Source organism: Bicyclus anynana, chromosome 13, assembly GCF_947172395.1.
Source record: "Bicyclus anynana chromosome 13, ilBicAnyn1.1, whole genome shotgun sequence".
NCBI classification, from domain to species: Eukaryota; Metazoa; Arthropoda; class Insecta; order Lepidoptera; family Nymphalidae; genus Bicyclus; species Bicyclus anynana.
The window spans coordinates 7407485-7429163 of record NC_069095.1 but is presented as its reverse complement, the minus strand read 5'-3'; the positions used below and the strand labels follow the sequence as shown (position 1 = coordinate 7429163).

The 21679-nt window shown below is 32.0% G+C and overlaps 4 protein-coding genes across 5 annotated transcripts in view; 1 reads left to right on the top strand and 3 right to left on the bottom strand.

The window, feature by feature from the left end:
* LOC112043087 (ATP synthase subunit O, mitochondrial) overlaps positions 1-21679 on the bottom strand; it is a 385841-nt gene that overhangs the window by 88488 nt on the left and 275674 nt on the right. The gene's annotated exons all lie outside the window — the stretch shown is intronic.
* Positions 324-8387, bottom strand: LOC112043096 (E3 UFM1-protein ligase 1 homolog). Of its 2 annotated transcripts, none has more exons than XM_024078368.2 (7): positions 8232-8387; positions 8049-8133; positions 6871-7856; positions 5967-6405; positions 4268-4726; positions 3329-3540; positions 324-511 (listed from the first exon to the last, which is right to left on the bottom strand). In XM_024078368.2, exons 2-7 carry the CDS (start codon positions 8129-8131, stop codon positions 393-395), a joined length of 2298 nt encoding a protein of 765 aa, XP_023934136.2. In that variant the 5' UTR covers positions 8132-8133; positions 8232-8387; the 3' UTR covers positions 324-392. The 2 variants fall into 2 exon arrangements, with proteins under 2 accessions (XP_023934136.2, XP_023934137.2); XM_024078369.2 differs by having other exon boundaries at positions 8049-8148; positions 8232-8383.
* Positions 16905-19693, bottom strand: LOC112043093 (prefoldin subunit 3). Its single transcript, XM_024078361.2, has 5 exons — positions 19647-19693; positions 19443-19540; positions 18717-18959; positions 18367-18521; positions 16905-17450 (listed from the first exon to the last, which is right to left on the bottom strand). Exons 2-5 carry the CDS (start codon positions 19503-19505, stop codon positions 17363-17365), a joined length of 549 nt encoding a protein of 182 aa, XP_023934129.1. The 5' UTR covers positions 19506-19540; positions 19647-19693; the 3' UTR covers positions 16905-17362.
* On the top strand, positions 20214-21019 carry LOC112043095 (guanine nucleotide-binding protein subunit gamma-1). The gene is made up of 2 exons (XM_024078367.2): positions 20214-20372; positions 20448-21019. Exon 2 carries the CDS (start codon positions 20541-20543, stop codon positions 20751-20753), a length of 213 nt encoding a protein of 70 aa, XP_023934135.1. The 5' UTR covers positions 20214-20372; positions 20448-20540; the 3' UTR covers positions 20754-21019.

The following is a 21679-nucleotide window of genomic DNA, read 5'->3' as shown; positions in this document are numbered from 1 at the left end:
AAGTACATGGATCCACACATAAGGAAAAGGGTAATTGGTCTGAGATAATGAGATTATGTTTATACCTTTAATTACATGTAACTATACAATCATTCGTTATTATCAGCTTGAGTCTCCTCTCGATGAGACTCGAGCTATGAGAGGGGGCCTATAATCTACCTCGCAAACTTCATTATAAGCTACTTCACAATGATCAAGGCCTCATTGGAGTATCATGCTTTGCTCGAAAGAATTTTAAATTAAAATTTCTGTCAAACCTGAACAAACGCTAGTGGGGTCATAGAATAGGGTAGTAGGCATTAATTTAATCAATGAATCATTAATATAGTTGAAAATAATATATTGTCACCAAAATAATTACTTAGTTTGAATTAAATGAAAAAAATGGCCATTCACTTATACTTCTTAACTTCAGCAACCAAATTCTTAATTATGGGCATATCATCCTTGAGCTTTTCTTCTATACTAATTTTGTCGTCATCCGAGGCAGTTAAGTATGCTGCTACTAATTCTGTAATTTAATTAATAAGGAATTTATTATTTAATTAATGAGAACAGGAAACCATGATTTGGCTATAACTGCTATACCATTTTTTTCCTTACATGGCAAAAAAGGTAAACAAAGATCCGTCGTCACGACATTCACATATTTCTCACAAACCGTCCGTTTAAACTAAATCATTTATATACACATCACTTCATTTAACGCGCACACCGCGAATTACATAAAAACTGCTTGTAATTAACTATTATATCACATTTATTTCACTAAAAACGAAATCACAACAAGTTTTATTTCTACAGATTAACGAAAATGTTGCGAATTTGACATTTCGTAATGCTAGATTGTCTATGAATTGAAGAGACGGGAAAGATACATGAAATTATAACTTGTCGATAATTATGTACATATTTTTTAATTTTAATATTTGTGTCCTTTGTGGCTTATAAATAAAATAAATGTGTATCTTTATTAACACAGCACCAAAGAATATATTATACTCCATGGAGAAGAAGTAAATCTACATACATGAAAACGTTGGACATAGCAGCGACATTATTTCCGCATACGAATATTTTTTCATAAAGTCAGTGGCAATTTTAAATGGAGATTTTTGATTTTAAAATAGTTGAAGGACCTAATTGAGAAAAAACAAATAATAATTTAAAAAAATATAAACAACCGACTTCAAAATATTAACGTACCCACGAAATTAAAAAAAGGGAAAAATAATATCATTATATTTTCTGCCAAGCCAGTGTATTCAATCTATTAATTCAAGGTGTACCCTATCGTAAAGATTTTTGTTTCTCAGACATTATTTTTGTCTGTCATGTGTTTTTTTCAGTAACGACTTAAGTCAACATCAGACGGGCTTGGCAGCGTCTTCAAAATGATCAATAAGTAGAAAATATAATAATGTTATCTTTCCCTTTTTAGTTTCGTGGGTACGTTAACATTTTGAAGTCGGTTGTATTTTTTCATAATATTTTTTTTTTTATATTTTTAATAAACCTAATAAATAAATTAATCCATATGAAATTCAACCTAAAATCCACCCATCTGAAAGTCGGAATTTTCGGTTAGTTATATTATTGTTAGTCATACACTACTCAGCAATCAGCAATAATATAACAACCAAACAACAAATAAATAACAAGACTAACAATTGCAAACGAAACAAATAAGTAATGATGATATGGAACAAACATTGACACGACCTCACTGTGAGCATGGAAGCGACAATGTGGCACTTTTTGCTTGCAGTAAACTCATCCTAAACCGAGCTTAACCAATCGCGGCGCGAGTACTCCCGAATGTTTGTAATTATACAGCACGATCAAAAATTATTAAAAAACCGATAAACCGATTCTTCAACCACTTGCAAAATTTTAAAATTAAGAATAAAGAAAACAATACACAAATACGACTTGAATATTATGATTGCTGGATCAGAAAAATAAATAAAAGATTTGAAATACTAATGGAAAAAAATTTATTACTTTTGTTTCGCAACATGGTGAGATTTTTATTTTTCTGGTATACGTAAATCGTGATAGTCAGAGTTATTAGGATATTATATAAAGAAGTTTGAGAGATAGTGAGAAGTTTCGGCCCCTTGTACATACAAGGGGCCGAAACTTTAGTACAAAGGTTTTTGAATATATGACATTATGCGGTAATAAATTTAGTAGGTTCTAGAGCTAGAAAAATGTTACGAATTATAATTAGAGACAGACAGTAAGTGTACATTAATTCCAATTATGTTCTACATAGTCATTTGGACTAGTGGTGTATAACCAAGGTAAAAAAAGAAAGAAATAATAATCTTTAATTCAATAGAAAAATATTTTTGTCGCTTTTTTGTTTTTCTCAATTGTTTTCTTCAACAATTTAAAAATTAAAAATTTCCATTATAAATTGCCACTGACTTTATTTCAAAAATATTCGTATGCGGAAATAATGTCGCTACTATATCCAACAAAATGAAATGAAATGTTAATGTTTTTTAACTTTTGTATCTTTTGAAATTTTTAAAAATGTAAACTGTAAAATTTTTGTAATTTATGTACTTGGAAATAAAGGCTATATTATTATTATTATTACTATATCCAACATTTTCATGTATTTCATGATTCACTTCTTCTCCTTGGAGTATATATTCTTAAAATTATATTTAATTTCCTAAAATGCACACAACTGAAAAGTTGGAAAACGAAACGAATATGGAACGTATTCGTTTTTTAAGATGACGTATAGTAACGGATATTTTAGTTTAGTTATTTCAGATATAACGATACCTACTTGATATCGTTACGATGCCCGCGGTTAACTTCTCAACCCTACTGATTGTCTTTGGTTCATAGTCAGCCATTATTGTTGTTTAAAATTGTCATCTAAGAAAATTTCAAGTATAGAATAATGTTATCGTGGGTAGATAATAGTAGAGGAAATAAAATTGTCTCATACATGCATTGCCTAAAAGCAGTTTAGCCTAAAATGTGTTATGATCTTTGTACATGATATGTTGTTGTGTTCTAACATAAAAAAAAACCCAAATCAGCAGGTTATTTAGTATATTCAAGCATGTCTACAGACAAAATCTCCAGACTTCAGGTTTTTATTAGAACAAAAGCCTGAGTTATTTGCTTCAATGACCGACAGGCGTTTTAGCTAGTATTGACAAAAACATAATTAAAAAGTACAATTTTCATATAATCACGTCTCAAAAAAATATGAAAAAAAATATTTCAGTCTAGTAGAACGATAATAAACTATTTAAGATCATTAAAAAAAATATGTCAACTAGCCTATTGTGTTTCTTACCATGATACTTCTGCAGTTTTTCAAAATCTTCATCTTTTAATTGTGACTTCAAAAATGTTATAATAGATGGCACTTGTCTACCAGATGCGTGCAACATATTCTGGTTGAGAATAGTGAATAGTGCGAGAACCACTAAATGCAACACCAATGCAGGTTCTTCACAATTTTCCAACTCTGATATAAGCTTTTCCCTATGATTTTGTACAAGAACCCTGAAAAATTAAAATCAAATAATAATAATAATAATAAGTCGTGCATACTCAGACCTAATATCACGTGAGTTTTAGCCGTGTTTCATAATCAATTAATATAAAATCAAATATATTATCCTTTGACCATTATTATAAGGACCTGCTAACCGTTACCCCTCTGGCAAAGATCAAAAATCAATGATCTAATGCGTTTATAAAAACTGTTGCTATAGAATCGATCTTTCATTGTTGTAATCGTTTTCGTCGTGTAAAGAGCTCCATAAACTAAAATACCGGTTTGTGTAGTTGAATGGCATAAAAAACGGCCAAAAACTTGCAGTTTAGTAAAAGATGGAGTAACGTTTCATTTGTTAGTATTTCTACCTTAATTTTAATTCTTTTGACGAAACAGCAAAAAATCGTTCAAGTAATCGAATATTTTATGTATAGGTATATTCTGTGGATATTCCTATAATATATATAATAATATGTGGATAAGCGATGTTTTAAAATTACGCGGGTGTGTATTGCGAGTATAATCTATAGTTGTGTGTAGTGTATGGACATAGAATACATTTAATGATGTTAAATATTTTCGATGTTTGAGTTTACCTCGTCCCCCTCAAAAAACAACAGACGTTTTTGTTGGTGAATTTGGGTGCGAAACAGGTCCATAGTCTAAATAGTAAAAGATCTCAGGTAATAATAGAAATAACAAAAATGAAGAATAAGATATGAAAATACAAACTTGTCCTTCTTTTTATCTACTTTTTTCAAGATCATCCCACACACTGACAAACATACATCAGCAGCTTGGTAAAAATGCTCCATATTTTGATCGGCCAATGTTGCGTTCAAAGCTCTCAAAGGTTTCTGATATTCATCCGATAGATCATTCATTATTTTATTTCTCTGCTCCAACGACAAAACATCAACTTGCACGGACAAGTTGCACTGATTTGCTGAATACTTGCAGAACTCTGACAGAATATCACTTCCAAAGGACTTCAATAAATACTTTATAAATTGTGCATGTTGATCACTTGGAAATAATTTTAATCCCTTTTCATATAACTTAATATCGTTTATGAGAACATTTATCCTGTCCTGGGCGGACGAATGTGTTTGCTTTCTGTTTTGATTGGCATCTTGTAATAACTTTTCAGCCAGATCCTTTGCTATTCCCAAAGCACATTGGTTGAGAAGGCTGTAACAAAAGTGTTGTATAAAATATCTTTATTTTTTATTTCCTGTAATAGGGATGATGACAGTTTTTTAAATTGTATATAAATTAGAAGTATGATAATAGTAAAGCGATTCTGTAAAAGAAACAGGATATCTGCGATCATTACTTTCGGAGCTACAGGGATTTAAAGGGTCACATTTGCGGCGTTGCCGCGGTTCCCTGAAAAACGCCCCATACAAAATGGTACGAATTAATGACGTCGTAGGTACATAATGATCGTTAGATTTGTATGGGCGGTAAAACAAAATGAGTAATATCTTTATTTGTGCGTTTATGTTTTTGTTGACACATTTAATGTGAGGAACCTAAAACTATATGAATTTTCATCTAATAACAATAAAACATTTTTAATAGATTTTGATATTTCATAATCTTATTTATTTTGCAAATATCCAGTCAATCTTCGCTTTTTATGTATAAATTAGTTACCATTTACCTTATTTACCCGAATGTATCATAAAAATCAATATATTCAAACCTAGTCATACCAATGGGGATGACTAGGTTTGAATATATTGATTATATTAGTAGTAAGTTAATGAACTTACTACTATTTCTATATCAATCTAGCTAAGTAATATGTATCTGATTAAACGTGAATGCCTCGTAAGTCATATAAATTATTTTTTGTCTTCTGTAAATCGAAACCAACTCACGAATCATTTTCACATATACACACAAACATAGGCAGGGACCCAGATATAATTAGTGGAATAAAATTAATTGTTTATATTCCAATGTCTAAATCTTACATATACCGAAAATTTATCTATACATCCTAATAATTCAGCTATATACATTAGTGGCATGCATAGATATAAGACTGCCTACTCCAAAAACGTATATTTGAAAAAAAAAATCATTTTGTATAATCTGTGCATACAGTGCATACCCTAGATAAAAACCTTGTGCACGCCACTGATACATAATATAATAATACATATTTATTACTTAATCAATTATAACTATAAAAGTAACTAATAATTAAAATCCATTACCCTTGATCACGTGAACTCAGTGACCAAAAGACACAATAGCTAGTGAAAGACTAAGATTAAGTTTTTGTATATTATCTTAGTATAATAATAATATATTATAAGTTTAGGTTAAAGCTAAATTACTAATTAGACAAGTAAGCTAGATTGAAGTTTTATGAAGTACCAAATTGGTACTTTACAACAGAGAAGAAAAAAAAAATTACCCTTGAAGATATTCAGCAATTTGGCTTATTAAATCTTCTAGACCTTCATTTTCAAGAGATTCTTTAATGACACTTTCAATTTCTTCATTGCTAATAATCTCCAATTGATCTTGAGATTTCTTTGCTGCACTTGGTGCCTCATCAGAATCAGAATCATGCACAGCTTGCTTAGATCTTGGATGTTTTTTAACTGCCTTCGTTTTAGTTTCTCTGCCTTGTATTCCACCACCAACTTTGCCAGAGCTCGCCTTCTTTCTACGCTCTTCACGTCTCTCAGTTTTATGGTCCACATGGGTTTGATGTTGCATCTCCGACTTTGCTAGTTGCTTTTCAAGGCAAAACTGTTGGTACTTGCCAGAATTGACAATAGTTTCACTATTTTTCTGGACCACTGGCATGCAAGCTTGCTTCAAATTGTCAATAAATTGACTGCTAAAAACTGAAATCAGCATAAAAATATTAAGCAAATGTTTAATTTAGCAATGTGACTAGAAATATGTATAACTAATCTTGCCCGCGGCTCCACCCGCGCTAAATTCGGGGTAACACCTTCCTACCTTAAAAACTGCCAAAAAGTCTCATATAAAATTTCACCCGCTCTTTTAAGGAGTTGGGGGTTTCCAAAAAAAAGAAATGATGCACGGTTTTTTAGACACAATTAATTTGCATACCAATTTTTAGCTTTCTACATAGAAAATTACAGAATGCTCCATACAAACTTCTAGCCCCCATTTTAGGAAAGTGGGGGTTTAGAAAGAGACAAAAAGTAGCCTATGTCACTCTCCATACTTTCAACTATCTCCACATCAATTTGTCACTCTGTATTAATTTTATTATTCAGTAAACTTAAAACTAAATTCTTTCATTAAAATAGTAATATTTCACTACATCATTAAATACTCACTAGTTTTGTCGAACAGAATAGTCAATTTTGAGTTATCCTTCAACAAAGTTTCAAGAACATTGTCAATATCTTCATCTGACAACACAGATGGTAGCAGTGATACTACATCAAGATAACTCTTAGAAGCAATACATTCCTCAAGAGCAGTCTCAAGTTGTTGTTTTATTTGTGACCCGATCGCACAACTTCTTAAGAATGTCAAGTCTTCATGTGACAAAACTCTTTTAATGTAGCCTTTAGGATCTGATATGCCAAGACGAGTTAAGGCATCATATTCCAGATAATTGTTTTGTTTATAAAAGTTCATCACCCACTCATTTTGTGACTTTGTGTAACATGATGGCACATATTGTGCTCCTGATTGCCGGCCTGTCAGTACTCCAGGGGCATTCAACTGATCAAAGAGGTACAGAAAGAGTCTCTCTGTTAAATTACAATGACTAATGATCAGACTAATAGGGGTTGGTTTGAGAAGACCCATTAATGCTCCTCGAATCTTTGCCTTTGTCCTTGTAATATACTCTTCTGTGTAAAATATTCTAGGATCAGAAGGATCCTGTTTACCACTGATGATTTTTCCCAAATATCTTTCCAAAACGCTGTGTTGTAATAATTCTGCTGACAGATCATACTGCAATGTTAAATCTCCTACTGTGATTTGTCCCTGGAGTTGCAACTTTTCATTTATTTCCCTTGCAATTTTTTCTAAATAATAGTGTGTTATGAAAGATCCTGCAACTAATTGCACCTCTTTACTCTTGACTATGTCACCAGCATATATGTTTATTTGATTGAGATCCACATTAAGCTCTTTTGCAAGTTCGACTGTGTTCACTCGTCCTCCTCTCACATACAACTCATCTTTAATCTCTTTAATAAGTTGCTGTGGGGTCAAATATTCTTTGCCATCATTTGTGAAAATTACATCAAGTAATTTAAGCTCAATCAACTTTGTTACGATTTCAACACAGTTTCTCTCTGATAACCTGAAAATTTATGACTAAAAATTAGTACCTACATTTAATGTAAATATTTAGGGTTCTGTACCCCAAGAGAAAAACACAAATCCAAACGACCACTTTGTTACCTGTTTTAGTGTTTATGTGTGTCAGTCAGTCAGTCTGTCTATCCATTATTTTGAGGTTTACTTAAAAATTACAAATACACTGTCTGCATACCTTTGTGCAGTAGTGGACAATTGTGCTTTTTGGAAATCTGCCGCTAATCTCTTTATTTCATCCCAATCAGTAGATGGTGCCATTTCTATAAAAATAATATCTATTTTTAACAAACAGCTGATGTGTACTAAATATCCACAAAAGGATTAACTATTAAAAATTATGTGATCATAAAGTACAGACCTTTTTGCTTTTTATTTCACATTCACCATATAAAACACTATTTAGAAAATGATTAAATAATATCCAAAACCCAGAATTCGAAAGATGAAAGTTCCAACTTCCAAGTTCACGTCTGTTGATTTCAATTTTTATCAACTGACGTGTCAACTGTCAACTGTCAACCTATAATATATTCGACGTCTGTGGTGTCAATCAAAGATTACAGTGTATTATGGGAAATAGATAGGCTACTCTATTTTTTTTCGGAACGCCTGTGATAGCGCCATCTAATTTAATTTAATTTTTAATTTAATTTTAATTTAATTTATTTAATAAGGACAACCAACAGCTGATACAATGTCACATGTCAATAATTTACATTAATATACTAAGTTATTGCCCAGCTAATTACAGGTTATCACAGCATTCACTAATTAAAATAACTTATGTCAAAACTACAGTTGTCAGCAATGAAATGTCAAAAAATATACAATGCAAATTAATATCTAAAAAAAAATGTCGGATTACAATAAATTAAAAGCCATTAAAATAAAAAATAAGTCACATAAAATTAAAAAAAAAATAAACAAGAAAATTAAATCTAAAAAGTACAATACATTAAGAATACAATACAATTATATTTACATACTGAAATTATTATTAATATTAAATGTCAATATGAAGAAATTATTAATTTTAAGAAGTCATTATAGGATGTCACAATATTATTATTATTAAGTATTAGCATTCAGTACATCAATTACTGAGTGCTTAAAATTATTGAGATTATTGTGGAATAAATCTATATCCTTTTGATGTTTCACACACTCATTATATAGGTCCGACATCCGAGGAATGGGAGAAAATTTGCCTAATTTTGTTCTGTAGGTCTTATGATATAACAGATTACACGGGTATCGAGGCCTATTAATGCGCGGTGCTCTAATCGGAAATCTTTGAATCAAATCAGAACAGTCAACTTGATGGTTAAATAATTTAAATAAGAATGTCATAGCCATTAACCCTCTTCTAACTACAAGACTCTCTTTCTTAAAGTAAGTCAGTCTGTCTGTATAATTATGCAGATTGACTTTAAATTTATAAGATAGCTGTTTTAAAAAACGTTGTTGTACTCTTTCAATTCTTTATGTATGAGTTTTAGTATACGGTGACCAGACGGTGCAACAATACTCGAGTTTACTCCGAACATAGCAGTCAAACAATCTTATTATAGTTGACTTGTGCTTGAAGTTTTTTGAACTTCTCAGTACAAATCCCAAGGATTTATTAGCTAATTCTAAAGTTTTATCTATATGGGGTACAAAACTCAACTTGCTATCAAAAATAACACCTAAATCACGAACTGTACCAACTTCAGCTAATTGCTTGCCATTAATATCATACAATGATAATATTTTATTTTTGTTTCGTGTAAATTTTATGTGATGACATTTCTCGACGTTTAAAAACATTTTATTCATCTTACACCAACAACTCAATCTACCCAAATCCTCCTGTAGCAATTTTATGTCTGTTTCACTCCGAACAACTCTCGTTAATTTTAGGTCATCTGCAAATAGGCTTACATTACTGTTTTTAAATATTTTGGATATATCATTAATAAAAACATTGAAAAAGAGAGGCCCTAAATTGGATCCTTGTGGTACCCCTGATAGAGCTATAAACATTCCTGATTTAAATCCATTGATTACCACAACTGACTTTCTGTTAGCTAGATATGATTTACTCCACATTAACAAAGTGCCTGAGATACCATGAGCATGGAGCTTGGACAGTAACAGACTGTGATTTACCTTGTCAAAAGCCTTTGAGAAATCAGTATAAATAGCATCCATTTGGTAACCATTATCTAAGCATTCAGCAATATTTGTTACATGCAGTAGTAAATTAGTGTTTGTGGAGCGTTGGCACATAAAACCATGCTGCTTGTCACTGATGTATTTTTTCAAGTGATAATACATGTGCTGGTAAACTAATGCTTCAAAGGCTTTTGCCATGGTCGATATAATGGAAATAGGGCGATAATTCTTAACATCGTTTTGTTTACCAGACTTGTGAATAGGAACTACTCTAGTTTCTTTCCAAACATCAGGAAACTGACCATCTCTCAGGGACCTGTTAAATATCATACAAAGCGGTAAAGATAGTGGCCACGCGTATTTAATTAAAAATATTGGGGGTATGTTGTCAGGGCCAGCTCCTTTATACTGGTCAAGTCTCTTTAATTTTTTAAATATAGTTGAGCGGGATATATTAAGATTATCTATTTCATCACAGTCATTGAAATTTACCAAACTTGATTCGTTTTTATCTTCTGTATTATCATATTCATATACTGAGGAAAAGTGAGTCGCAAATAATTCACATATAGACTTAGCGTTACTTGCTTTTTTATCATTCAAGGTCATAACTGAAGGGTAAGCGCTATTTTTATTCCGAATATTTTTCAGATGAGTCCAGAAATACCTCGGATTTTTTCCTATTGCCATTTCTATTTTATTTATATATTCATTATAACAGATTGTTATCAATCTATCACAGTCTTTACGTAGGTATTGGAATTCTAACAAATCTAACGGGTTCTTATATTTTTTTACCTTTTCATGATATTTATGTTTTAATTTAATAAGTTTTATTAAGTGAGAGGAAAACCAGACAGGATAAGTTCTACGTTTGTGTTTGCTTATGGGAACATGTGTACATACAATATTACGTAGAATTTGATAGAATTTTTCAACCATTGCATTTATATCATAATTCTATAACTAGCCACATATAATCTAGTAACTAGCCACGGTATTTTTAGTACAGTATCCATTATTGTTATAAAAATAATAATGCATATTTTTTGTAAAGGAGAGAGACTTTTGATTTTGTAATAGTTGAAGAAATCAATAGAGAAAAACAAAAAAAAAAGATAAAAAGTTTTCCATTGATACCCCCGGGCTCGAACTCAGGATTATTAGATCGTACCTTTGTTTTACACCACTAGGCCAAATGACTATGTGGAACGTCGTTGATATTAATGTACACTTACTGTCTTTCTTAAATAATCCCTTTGCTTTAGAAATACAAACACATTCTTCCTATTACGCGTCATAATTAAAAGGAAAAATAATTCTTTTTTTTCGCTTTTTTTTCCGTGCTTATACGGTTTCAATCTCTAAAAAGATTTTATTACCATACACCTTAAGTCATTGAATTTTCTATCCTGGAATCTTAAATCTAGAATGTAGATGGCGCTGCTTCATAAAGATTTCACGTTCTTCTAAGTTCCCATGGCATGGTGTCAATAGCAGTTGATTTTTAGCCGTTTGTGGTTGATACCATTTGATACCATCTTAAAAGCCGTACAGACTACATTAGTATTTTAGTCGAGTACGAACAATATTTTTGGGCGGTAATCCAAAAATTGTTCGTACTCGACTAAAATACTTCGAGTATAGTACTAGGCCTAAAGACATAGGTAGATCAAAGAGCAGGAGAAGCAATAGAAGGAGAAAGGAATCTATACTAATATTATAAAGACGTAAAGTTTGTAAGTTTGTAACATTCTTTAAATGGGGTAATCTTCGGAACTACTGGTCCGATTTCAATAATTCTTTCACCAGTAGAATGCTACATTATCGGGGAGTGCTATAGGCTATATTTTATATTGGTATCATATATATTAGCCGAGTTATCACAGTTTTTGTCTTACAGGTCGGACCGAAATTCATCATAAACAGACTTATGCGCATGCGCTGCCTTATCCATTGTGTAAAATTGAAATCAATGTATGGAGGCTTTATGTACCTTTAAAAGTTCTACAAAAAAGTCCGCGACACCATATATCTATCTTCTATATTTTAGCAGATATAGCACATTTAGTGTTTTAAAAAATATTAATTTTATATACTTAGGTTTACGTAATTTTTTCTACTACTAAACTTAAATCCTTATCAAAATAAATTATTTAATAATCACAAGGATATTATGGAGATAAGATTTGCCCTTTACAGTATGTTAATTAGTTAAATAGTTTCGGAGATAATATATAAAAAATTTCTAAATGCACGTAGAAATTCCGCTATATGACGCCCCGCGCTTTCATTTACGTAGTTTCCGTTCCCGTGTGAATATGGGGATCAAACATAGACACTCGCAAATAACGTAGCTTTCTATTGGTAAAACAATTTTCCAAATCGGTCCAGTAGATCCAGAGATTACCTCCTACAACCACACAAACTATACCTCTTCATATAATTAGCATAGAAGTCTCTATTTTCCTTGGTCATTGCACCACTCTCGAAGGGCTGGACCGATTTTGCTAAGGGTAGGAGTAAGATAGAGAATTTATAGAGTAGGGTAGGGAACGGGTAGGGAAGCGTAGGGGTAGTGTAGGGGTAGGGTAGAGGTAGAGGTACGGGTAGAATAGGGAAGTGGAAGGGTAGGGGTAGGATAGGTGTGAGATAGGGGTACGGGTGGGATAGGGTACGGGGAGGGTAGGGGTAGGATAGGGGTAGGGTATAGGTAAGGTAGGGGTAGGGTAGGGGTAGGTTATAGGTAAGGTAGGGGTAGGGTAGGGGTAGGTTGGGGGTAGGGTAGCGGTAGGGTAGGGGTAGGGTGGTGGTAGGGGTAGGGTAGAGGTAGGGGTTGGGTAGGGTAGGGGTAGAGTTGGGGTAGTGGTAGGGTAGGGGTAGGGCAGGGGTAGTAGTAAAGTTGACATCGAATTTCACGCGGACGAAGTCGCGGGCGTCCGCTAGTAAAGTATAAACATAGAGGAATTATTTGGTTGAAGAGTATAAAGCATAGAGCCGTGGTCGTCAAATAGCATGCATTATTTGTGCGGCCCGCGACAAAGTAAATCTAGTAAAAAAGCTAGTTTCATTGAGTACCGTGCAAAACAGGAGTACATAGAATTTTCGTTAAATGCATTTAGCAAGTATAAATCGTTACAAGACTGTGTACAATTTATTTTAACCATATTTTCTTCAAGATATATTATATCTATATAAGATATATTATATCTATATTATGTTAAGCTTCATTTTCGACAATGACCTTTATCAAAAAATAAACACCGTAATCGTCTTTCCACTCATATAAAAGACACAATGAGGATTGCGTGTAGTGTGGTGTAGTCTACGACCATTAATAACAGGACCTGCCTCGCTAACCGTTACCCCTCTGGCAAAGATCAATGATCTAATGCGTTTATAAAAACTTGCAGAATCGATGATTCATTGTTGTAATCGTTTTCGTCGTGTGTCGTAGCTTCCTAAAAATGCCGGTGTGTATAGTTGAATGGCATAAAAAACGATGATCTATTTGTAAGCCTGTGTAAAAATTACATGTGTGTTTATTGCGAATCAAATTTATAGTTGTGTGTAGTGTATGTTATGGACACAGTATATTTATTGCTGTTAAATATTTTCGATGTGTTAGTTTACCTCTTAGATCATGTTTACCTCGTCTCCCTCAAAAAACAAGTTTTTGCCATATAACTAACACAAACCGGCATTTTTAGAGAGCTTTTTGTGTTAATTGATTGCAATAGTCGAAAGCAATATTATCAAGTGAAACGGGAAAAAGTGTGGTCGTGAACGTGATCGTTAGGATCGCTTAGTGGCCTGTAATAGTAAATAGATCGTAGACAGAAAAATTAAACTAACACTTAATTTTCCGTCTACGATCTATTGACTATTACAGGCCGTGTACAGACTACCGTAGTATTTTAATGGAGTGTGACCAATTTTTGGGCGGTAAATCCATAAATTGTTTGTATTCGACTAAAATACTAAAGTAGTTTGTACGGCATATTAGGCCTAGTTCGGACTACTTTAGTATTTTAGTCGAGTACGAACGATTTTTGGGCGGTAAATACAAAAATTGTTCCTATTAAACTAAAATACTAATGAAGTCCAAACTAGGCCATAAGCTATTTATAATTTTCCAGGTGAACTGTGTACCATAGATTATGTAAAAAATGAATATGAACATGTAGCTTAATTTCCTGCAGTAACCATAGCATGAACTTTTCTTGGATAAAAAATACAGTTGTAGCCTGTAGTTGTAGTAATATATCCCCTCGTGTGTGTATCACGCTTGAGAAGATTGATTTTGAAACACCTGTGTGTGGATCAAGCTTCTAAAGATTGATTTCATACTCATATCATTTTGACCTTTTTTTTGTTGTTTTAACCTATTCTTGTCACACTCTAACTTATTTCACATGTAGTAAAAAGAACAAGGATGGCATATAATCACTCATAACCTGTACAAAACACGTCTGTGATTAGTACTGACAGTTTTTAAAACCGCGCTCTAGGAGCGCGGTCTACAGACGAGGATTTCAAAATCATATTTTTTTTTAATCTTTGTACATTAGGAGTGTTTTATTCTTTGGTAGAGTAAAATAATGTATAGAAAAAGTAAAAAACCAAAGACAATCTAGAAATAAAGGTAAAAATTTAAATTATAGCGCGTTTTGTGCGACCATAGAGTACATTGAATATAGGGTATAGAGTCCTCAGATGCCATCTCCGCTTAGCGCCATCATGTGAGCAAATAGAGAACTACACCAATTATAATATATACCCATAAGTATAAAATGAGCGTCGAATTACGTATATAAACCTATATCCATAGAGACATAAACATAATGTTTACCTACTAGTATAAACTGTTCTTTAATTCTATTATTTTATTTAGGAATTCGGACACAAATAATAAAAACACAAATAGGATACATATAATTATTTATTATTTCTCCTTTTGTGAACATAAACAACTCCGTCTCTTTGAATAGAGTCATCTTCGTCAAAACCTCTAGTGGTACTGCTTACCAAATATATTTGTTGACTTACACCAATTAAATGTAAAAAATCTGCACGAAAAAATAAAAAAAGAACTCTACTAAATCTCAAGACAAGACATATATAACAGAGTTCTCGGAATCCAAAGTAAAGCACAGGTCAAAACGATTTATAACAGTCACCAAAATCCATAATAAAAGCCAGGTCGTCGGGAAAGATCAACGCAAAAAAACACCATGAAGAAAGCAGAAGAAATAAAACCGTTTCGTCTACAAAATTAAACAAAATGTCACAAGCCGCACAAGGTTATAATTTTTTTTTTAATACCTGGCTTAAGATTACCTCAGAATCCTGTTGGTCAAAGTGGCTTAAAGCGCCATCTATTGAGCAAATAGGGAATTAATGAGGCATATGCAATTTGTACTGAGGTCGTAATGTACAGACTGATTACACCCTGATACAAATGATCAAATCAATGTACTCGTTTGCATTGAGTAATGACTAATGACCAAGGAACATATAGAATAAGACTACATTACACATAGAGTACATTGAATATAGGTTATAGAGTCCTCAGATGCCATCTCCGCTTAGCGCCATCATGTGAGCAGATAGAGAACTACACCAATTATAATATATACCCATAAGTATAAAATGAGCGTCGAATTACGTATATATACCTGTATCCATAGAGACATAAACATAATGTTTACCTACTAGTATTTACTGTTCTTTAATTCTATTATTTTATTTAGGAATTCGGATACAAATAATAAAAACACAAATGGGATACATATAATTATTTATTGTTTCTGCTTTTGTGAACATAAACAACTCCGTCTCTTTGAATAGAGTCATCTTCGTCAAAACCTCTAGTAGTACCGCTTAACAATAAATATTTGTTGACTTACACAAATCAAATGTAAAAAATCTGCACGAAAAAATAAAAAAGAACTCTACTAAATTTCAAGACAAAACATATATAACAGAGTTCTCGGAATCCAAAGTAAAGCACAGGTCAAAACGATTTATAACAGTCACCAAAATCACACCAAAAACACTATGAAGAAAGCAGACGAAATAAAACCGTTTCGTCTACAAAATTAAACAAAATGTCACAAGCCGCACAAGGTTATATATTTTTTTTTTAATACCTGGCTTAAGATTACCTCAGAATCCTGCTGGTCAAAGTGCCTTAAAGCGCCATCTATTGAGCAAATAGGGAATTAAGGAGGCATATGCAATTTGTACTGAAGTCGTAATGTACAGACTGATTACACCCTGTGTGCGACAGTCGGGCAACTATCGCGCGTTCGGATTTCAAAATTTTATTGAAAATTACTTGTTTTTACTGCATTATTACATTTATTAATTAAAATTAGCTTGTTTAATAACAATTCCAACAAAAAAATATATTTAAATAGCTCCTATAGTACATTTTAATGTAATCGGGCGTTTTAAACACGCGTGACCTTGGAACGCTCGACTTTTAAAGATGGCTCCACAGTTGGTGCACTTAGAAATCCGACGACACAGTGGAGAGGATCTTTGATCTAGGCCTAGGGTATAACTGGTATAACTATAATTTATCTCTTCTTGCCTCTCAGTGGAGAAAAGGTATCCAAGAGGACTTCCCCACGTACATTGAAAGGGTATAAATTTTAGTATTAAAATCAATAAGGTAAAACTCTATCCTGCAAAAGTTAGACGGTAACGGTATTTATCATACATCTAAGGTAAGAATTTAAACTAAGTTGGTACTAGTCTCAATAGCTCTATGATAGAAGGAACTGACTCAACTCAAAAAAAATCAAATTCAAAATTATTTATTTCATTAGGCTTACTTTACAAGCACTATTGAAACAAAGTTTAAACAAATAATTAGGTTTAAAAATTCAAATTATCTAGCTAACACATTTCTATTATAAGTAGATCCTCTCCATTTTTATTTCCTATACTTAATACCAAGGGTACTTACAAGTTCCACTTCTATAAGTTGTACCATTATCTAAAGTGTTACCATTTTGAAGGGATCTGTGATCTACAGCATCATTAATGGATTTTTAATATATCTGATAAAGATATAAAAATATTTCAAATTAGGTATAGAATTATTTAATGTTTAATACTCACAAACACTAGACAAAAAATATAAAAGCAAATCTAGTAATTAAACAATAAAAAAATAAGAAACCAAGTAATTAAAACTTAGTAAGAATCTAATGACTTATTTATAAATTATTAAATGAACAGCGTCATTCCAATTTTGCTAGTGAAACTGTAAACAAAATGTGAAAAGAAAGTTAATGTGATGGTTCAGATATATTTTATGAATTAACTAGAAGCTTTAGCCGCTTGGCGTCTCTTCACATCCCAATTATATACTCTAGCCATATTTACTTCTGTGGTTGTCCACTGATCCCTGAAAACAAAAAATATTTTTATCTCAATTTTATTTGCTTCTATGCCCATCAGCTTATTAAGTAGTATTTTGTTATAATAATAAGAGATATTGACTAAAACTTAACCAATTTTATGATGATTTTTTAAGAATATAGTAAATAATTTATTAATTTAGATATAACAAAATATGTCATATGTTATTTCATTTATAATATGTATTATTCAATATCATTTACTAAATATCTGTTTTATTTTATTGTTAAATCTATTAGCTGTGGTTGTACTGCATTTTATGATACTTCACTAACTGGACAGTACCAATTAATCAAAAATGTCAAAAAAACCAACAATTTCCTTGTCCAACCTACCACACCCTCTTAATATACCACCCAGAACATATGTGAGTATAGGATCCCCATACTTTTTAGATTATTTTTTCAAGATCAATAACACAATTGACAATTATTCAAATTGAAGAAATTCCTATTTTTCAGTAAATAAAATAAAGACTGTAAACTTGAGAATTTGAAGACTATCAGTGTAAACTGTCAGAGTCGAAGTTACAAGCTTTACACTGTCAAGCTGACAACTTCTACTCCGCTATGACATAGTCAAGCTGTAGATTTTATAACCCTTTTAGGATGTTTTTCTACACTGTACAGCCATTGAATCATTTCTTTATTTAGTCAGCTAAAATTGGTTATTTAACAAATCATCAACTCGTTATGCTGTCAAGGCACATAAATGCAACACTTTCTTCTTGTTTTACATGTCAAAAACTGTTTAAATAATGTTTTGGCTTAAAACAACAAAGTACTGTAAAGTGTTTTTCAGATAGCATGGGTACGGCAACATGCTTATAATTGATCAAATACAAATAATTATTATATATACATTTGTCAGTGCAGTGAGTCTCTTATGAGTATTATACATACCTTAAAAAATCTAAATCATGCTCAACACAAGATAGATTTTTCTTAGCTGTTGCCATATTTGTTCTTAGCAGATTTTCAGCATCTTCTAATGAGTATTCCAACATCACGTTAGCTCCAAGCCATAAATATACAGTTTTTGTTGGTTTTAAATTAGCCTGTGAATAAATCACAATGTTTTTGGTTAAATTTTAGTTTTCAAATGATGACAAGGACACTACCTACTCCTACTAGGACTACAACAAAAATCATGCTTCAAAAAATATAGGAAGCAAAACATTTTCAAAATACTAGTACATACATTGATTGATAAATATAATAATAAATCAGAGTTCAAAAAAAAGCAAGGTTACCTTTACAAATACTTGGTCACTCAAAAGAAATTGTGTGTCCATATCTTCTTTCTGAGCATTTAATTTTTCAATCATATCTAATGATCTTGCAAGATCTGGTATTTGCTGCCTAAGGCGCCTTCTTTTTGTGTTCAATGTGTATTCCATGAATTTGTATTTTCCATGTTGCTCATCTAACCTCCTCAATACTTTGTCAACACCTTCAGTATTTTCCGGCAAGCTCATGAACTCATCTACATTATCCTGAAATTATTTTAATTGTCACTTATCTAACAAATAAGTGTCAAATTCTAAACCATTTGTTACTTATGTGACACTTATGGCACTACCTAAGCATCATTACAAAGGCTATGACAAAAAACACCTAATTTATCATATCTGGGTTTAAAATGTGGAAAAAAAAGTTTAATACTTAAAGTTCTACTGATGGCTAGAGAATGTGTGGGTTGAAAATTCAAATTGGGTTTTATCATTATGTGTATAAGTATGAGTCTACCTGTTAGTTTTATTTTAATAAACAAGAATTTCTTTGGGCTGGAATGTTTTAAAGCGTAAAACAGTTTCAATGAACTTGAAAATGTACCATTTGTATGAATTTACAGAACCAGGTGTCGGTGTAATGAGGTTACATTTTACTTCCATATTATTTTTACTTTAACTGAATATTCTAATAGAATAAAGAATTACATTAAAAAATGCAAGTGTTAATATTTTATTGGCACTTACTACAAAAACCGCTTCTGGTATTCCGGAAAACGACTTCGAATTTTCGGCTCCGTCGCCTTCCATTTTAGGTGCCTTGCCTTGTCTTTGATAAAAAGTTGCTGTAAGTAAATTTATTTACAATATTTGTTTAGCACAACAATGATAGGTAATGACTAAAATATTTATTATTAACATTTTGTATTATAAAAAGTACAAAAAAATTACCTCAATAGGTTTAATAATGTAATTCAGAATTCTCGAAGTGGTGGAGCATGTATTGGGTTGTGTATGACAGAAGAGACAGAAAGACTGACAGTGACAGTGACATTGACAATTTGACAGAGATATAGTTTTTTTAATTTATTGGCTACTGTGGAATCTTAATCTTTAGGACCAATTATTGTGAAAAAATATTCTTGAATTACTTTGTGAGTTCTTGGTCTCTAAGTTAATGTCATGAATGTCTTAGGAGGACGAAAGATAAAGTTATTCTATGATTAAAACATTTCGTACTTGTACCGAATCGTAAATCTATGATTTCACTTATAAATTATATACGTAAAAAGTCACATGAGATCCAGCCACCGAAATATTTTGTCTTCACGTAATTAGAAAAATTATTAAGCGTCTACAATTTGATTCATAGAGGCAAATTAAGGCAAACAAAATTGCTACAGTGTTACATAATATAAAAATAAAATTGCAAGTATCCAAACGGGAATGTACTAATGTATGATTTTTTTTAAAGCGGGCCAGTGCCGTAGAGTAGAGTAGAGTAATATTTTACTCTGTGGCACTAAAAAACATTTGACGGAAAATTGACATTGACAGTGACATCTGAAAAATTTTCAATAGAATCATTGACAGCCAAGAAAATTAAATTACATTTTAATTAATAAAGTTGGCAAAGAAATAATCGCATTAATACATAATCTTCTACATCTTCTTAATGTAAGTTACTATTATTATAAGCCTCATTAAAACAAGTTGCACGTTTCTGTATAACAATGTTTATTTTATTTTCAGTGTCGCCATAGAGTGGTGAGGGATACGCCCTGTTTTGCGAGGACAGTATAGTTGGATTTAGCTTTCAACATAGGCCTATCAGACACTGCCGTTATGGATATGATGGTATCGACTTTGCAACAGCAACGCGCTGTTACAGAGCAGCTGAGACGGGAGGCTTCGATAAAACGGATTCCCGTTTCTGTGGCTGTATCCGACATAGTACGATTCATAAATGAACACGAACAGGAGGATTGTCTACTCGTCGGATTTTCCAGTCAGAAAGTCAATCCTTTCAGAGAGAAAAGTTCTTGCACTGTTCTGTAAGCTTCAGCTGTTCAAATTGATCAGCTAATATTATTATTTGTAAGTCATTTATTGTCTGAAACATTTTCGTTCAGTGAATCAATTTCTTCGTATTATAATATATGTATGTTATTGTGAAAACTTAAATGTGTTCTATTTTTCTTGCATAAGTGGCTGCATGAACAAAATCTCAAATTCAAATTGATACACAATGTGAACCTAATAACTGTAATTGTGATTCTGTAATTTACTGTTTGTAATTTATTAAATGAAAAACTAAACCAAGATGTTTGATTATTTTATTTATTATCTTAAATTCCTTTAGCTTCTTTAGGTATTGATTGTCTGACTGCGCTAAAAATTTGAGTCCACTATGAACATATGAAGATGAAGAATAATAAGCTGCACAGTGCACAATGTCAGAGTAGCCAATTAATTCCAACAATTGTTTGCATTGTTTACAGTTAGTTGACAAATATTTTGACCACTACTATTACCACCCTACCGACAGACATACCGCCAAGCCATTTAGCGTTCCTGTATGATGTTGTGTAGAAACCAAAAGTGGTGTGAATTTTCATCCTCCTCCTAACAAGTTAGCCCACTTCCATCTTAGATTGCATCATCACTTACCATCAGGTGAGATTGTAGTCAAGGGCTAACTTGTAAAGAATAAATAAAAAAAAAGTTTTAGTGAGGGCAAGGTCTTTAACCAACTTAAATAAGAGGTTGTTCTGGTAATTCTTTTGCACTCACTTCTACAGAATACAAACTAACCACAGCCGATTTTAGTTGGTCATAATATTTATTCACTTTTATACTGTGGTCTTAAGGAATGTTAGTTATGTTTATAGAATTATTTTCTGCCATGAAGAGGTAAGACAAATTATAAATCAGATAATAAGGATTTCTGGTGTGATTTGGTGGTTTTAAATAAAAGATTTTGT

Excerpts from the sequence above, each read along its gene's own strand:
- LOC112043096 (XM_024078368.2), bottom strand. The coding sequence starts at position 8,131 with ATGGCACCATCTACTGATTGGGATGAAATAAAGAGATTAGCGGCAGAT. Across the intron at positions 7,857-8,048 it reads TTGTCCACTACTGCACAAAG|GTTATCAGAGAGAAACTGTG; the intron begins GTATGCAGACAG and ends ATAAATTTTCAG. Across the intron at positions 512-3,328 it reads AAAACTGCAGAAGTATCATG|AATTAGTAGCAGCATACTTA; the intron begins GTAAGAAACACA and ends ATTAAATTACAG.
- LOC112043093 (XM_024078361.2), bottom strand. The coding sequence starts at position 19,505 with ATGGAAGGCGACGGAGCCGAAAATTCGAAGTCGTTTTCCGGAATACCA. Across the intron at positions 18,960-19,442 it reads TACCAGAAGCGGTTTTTGTA|GATAATGTAGATGAGTTCAT; the intron begins GTAAGTGCCAAT and ends AAATAATTTCAG. Across the intron at positions 17,451-18,366 it reads CATGATTTAGATTTTTTAAG|GGATCAGTGGACAACCACAG; the intron begins GTATGTATAATA and ends TTTTGTTTTCAG.
- LOC112043095 (XM_024078367.2), top strand. The coding sequence starts at position 20,541 with ATGGATATGATGGTATCGACTTTGCAACAGCAACGCGCTGTTACAGAG.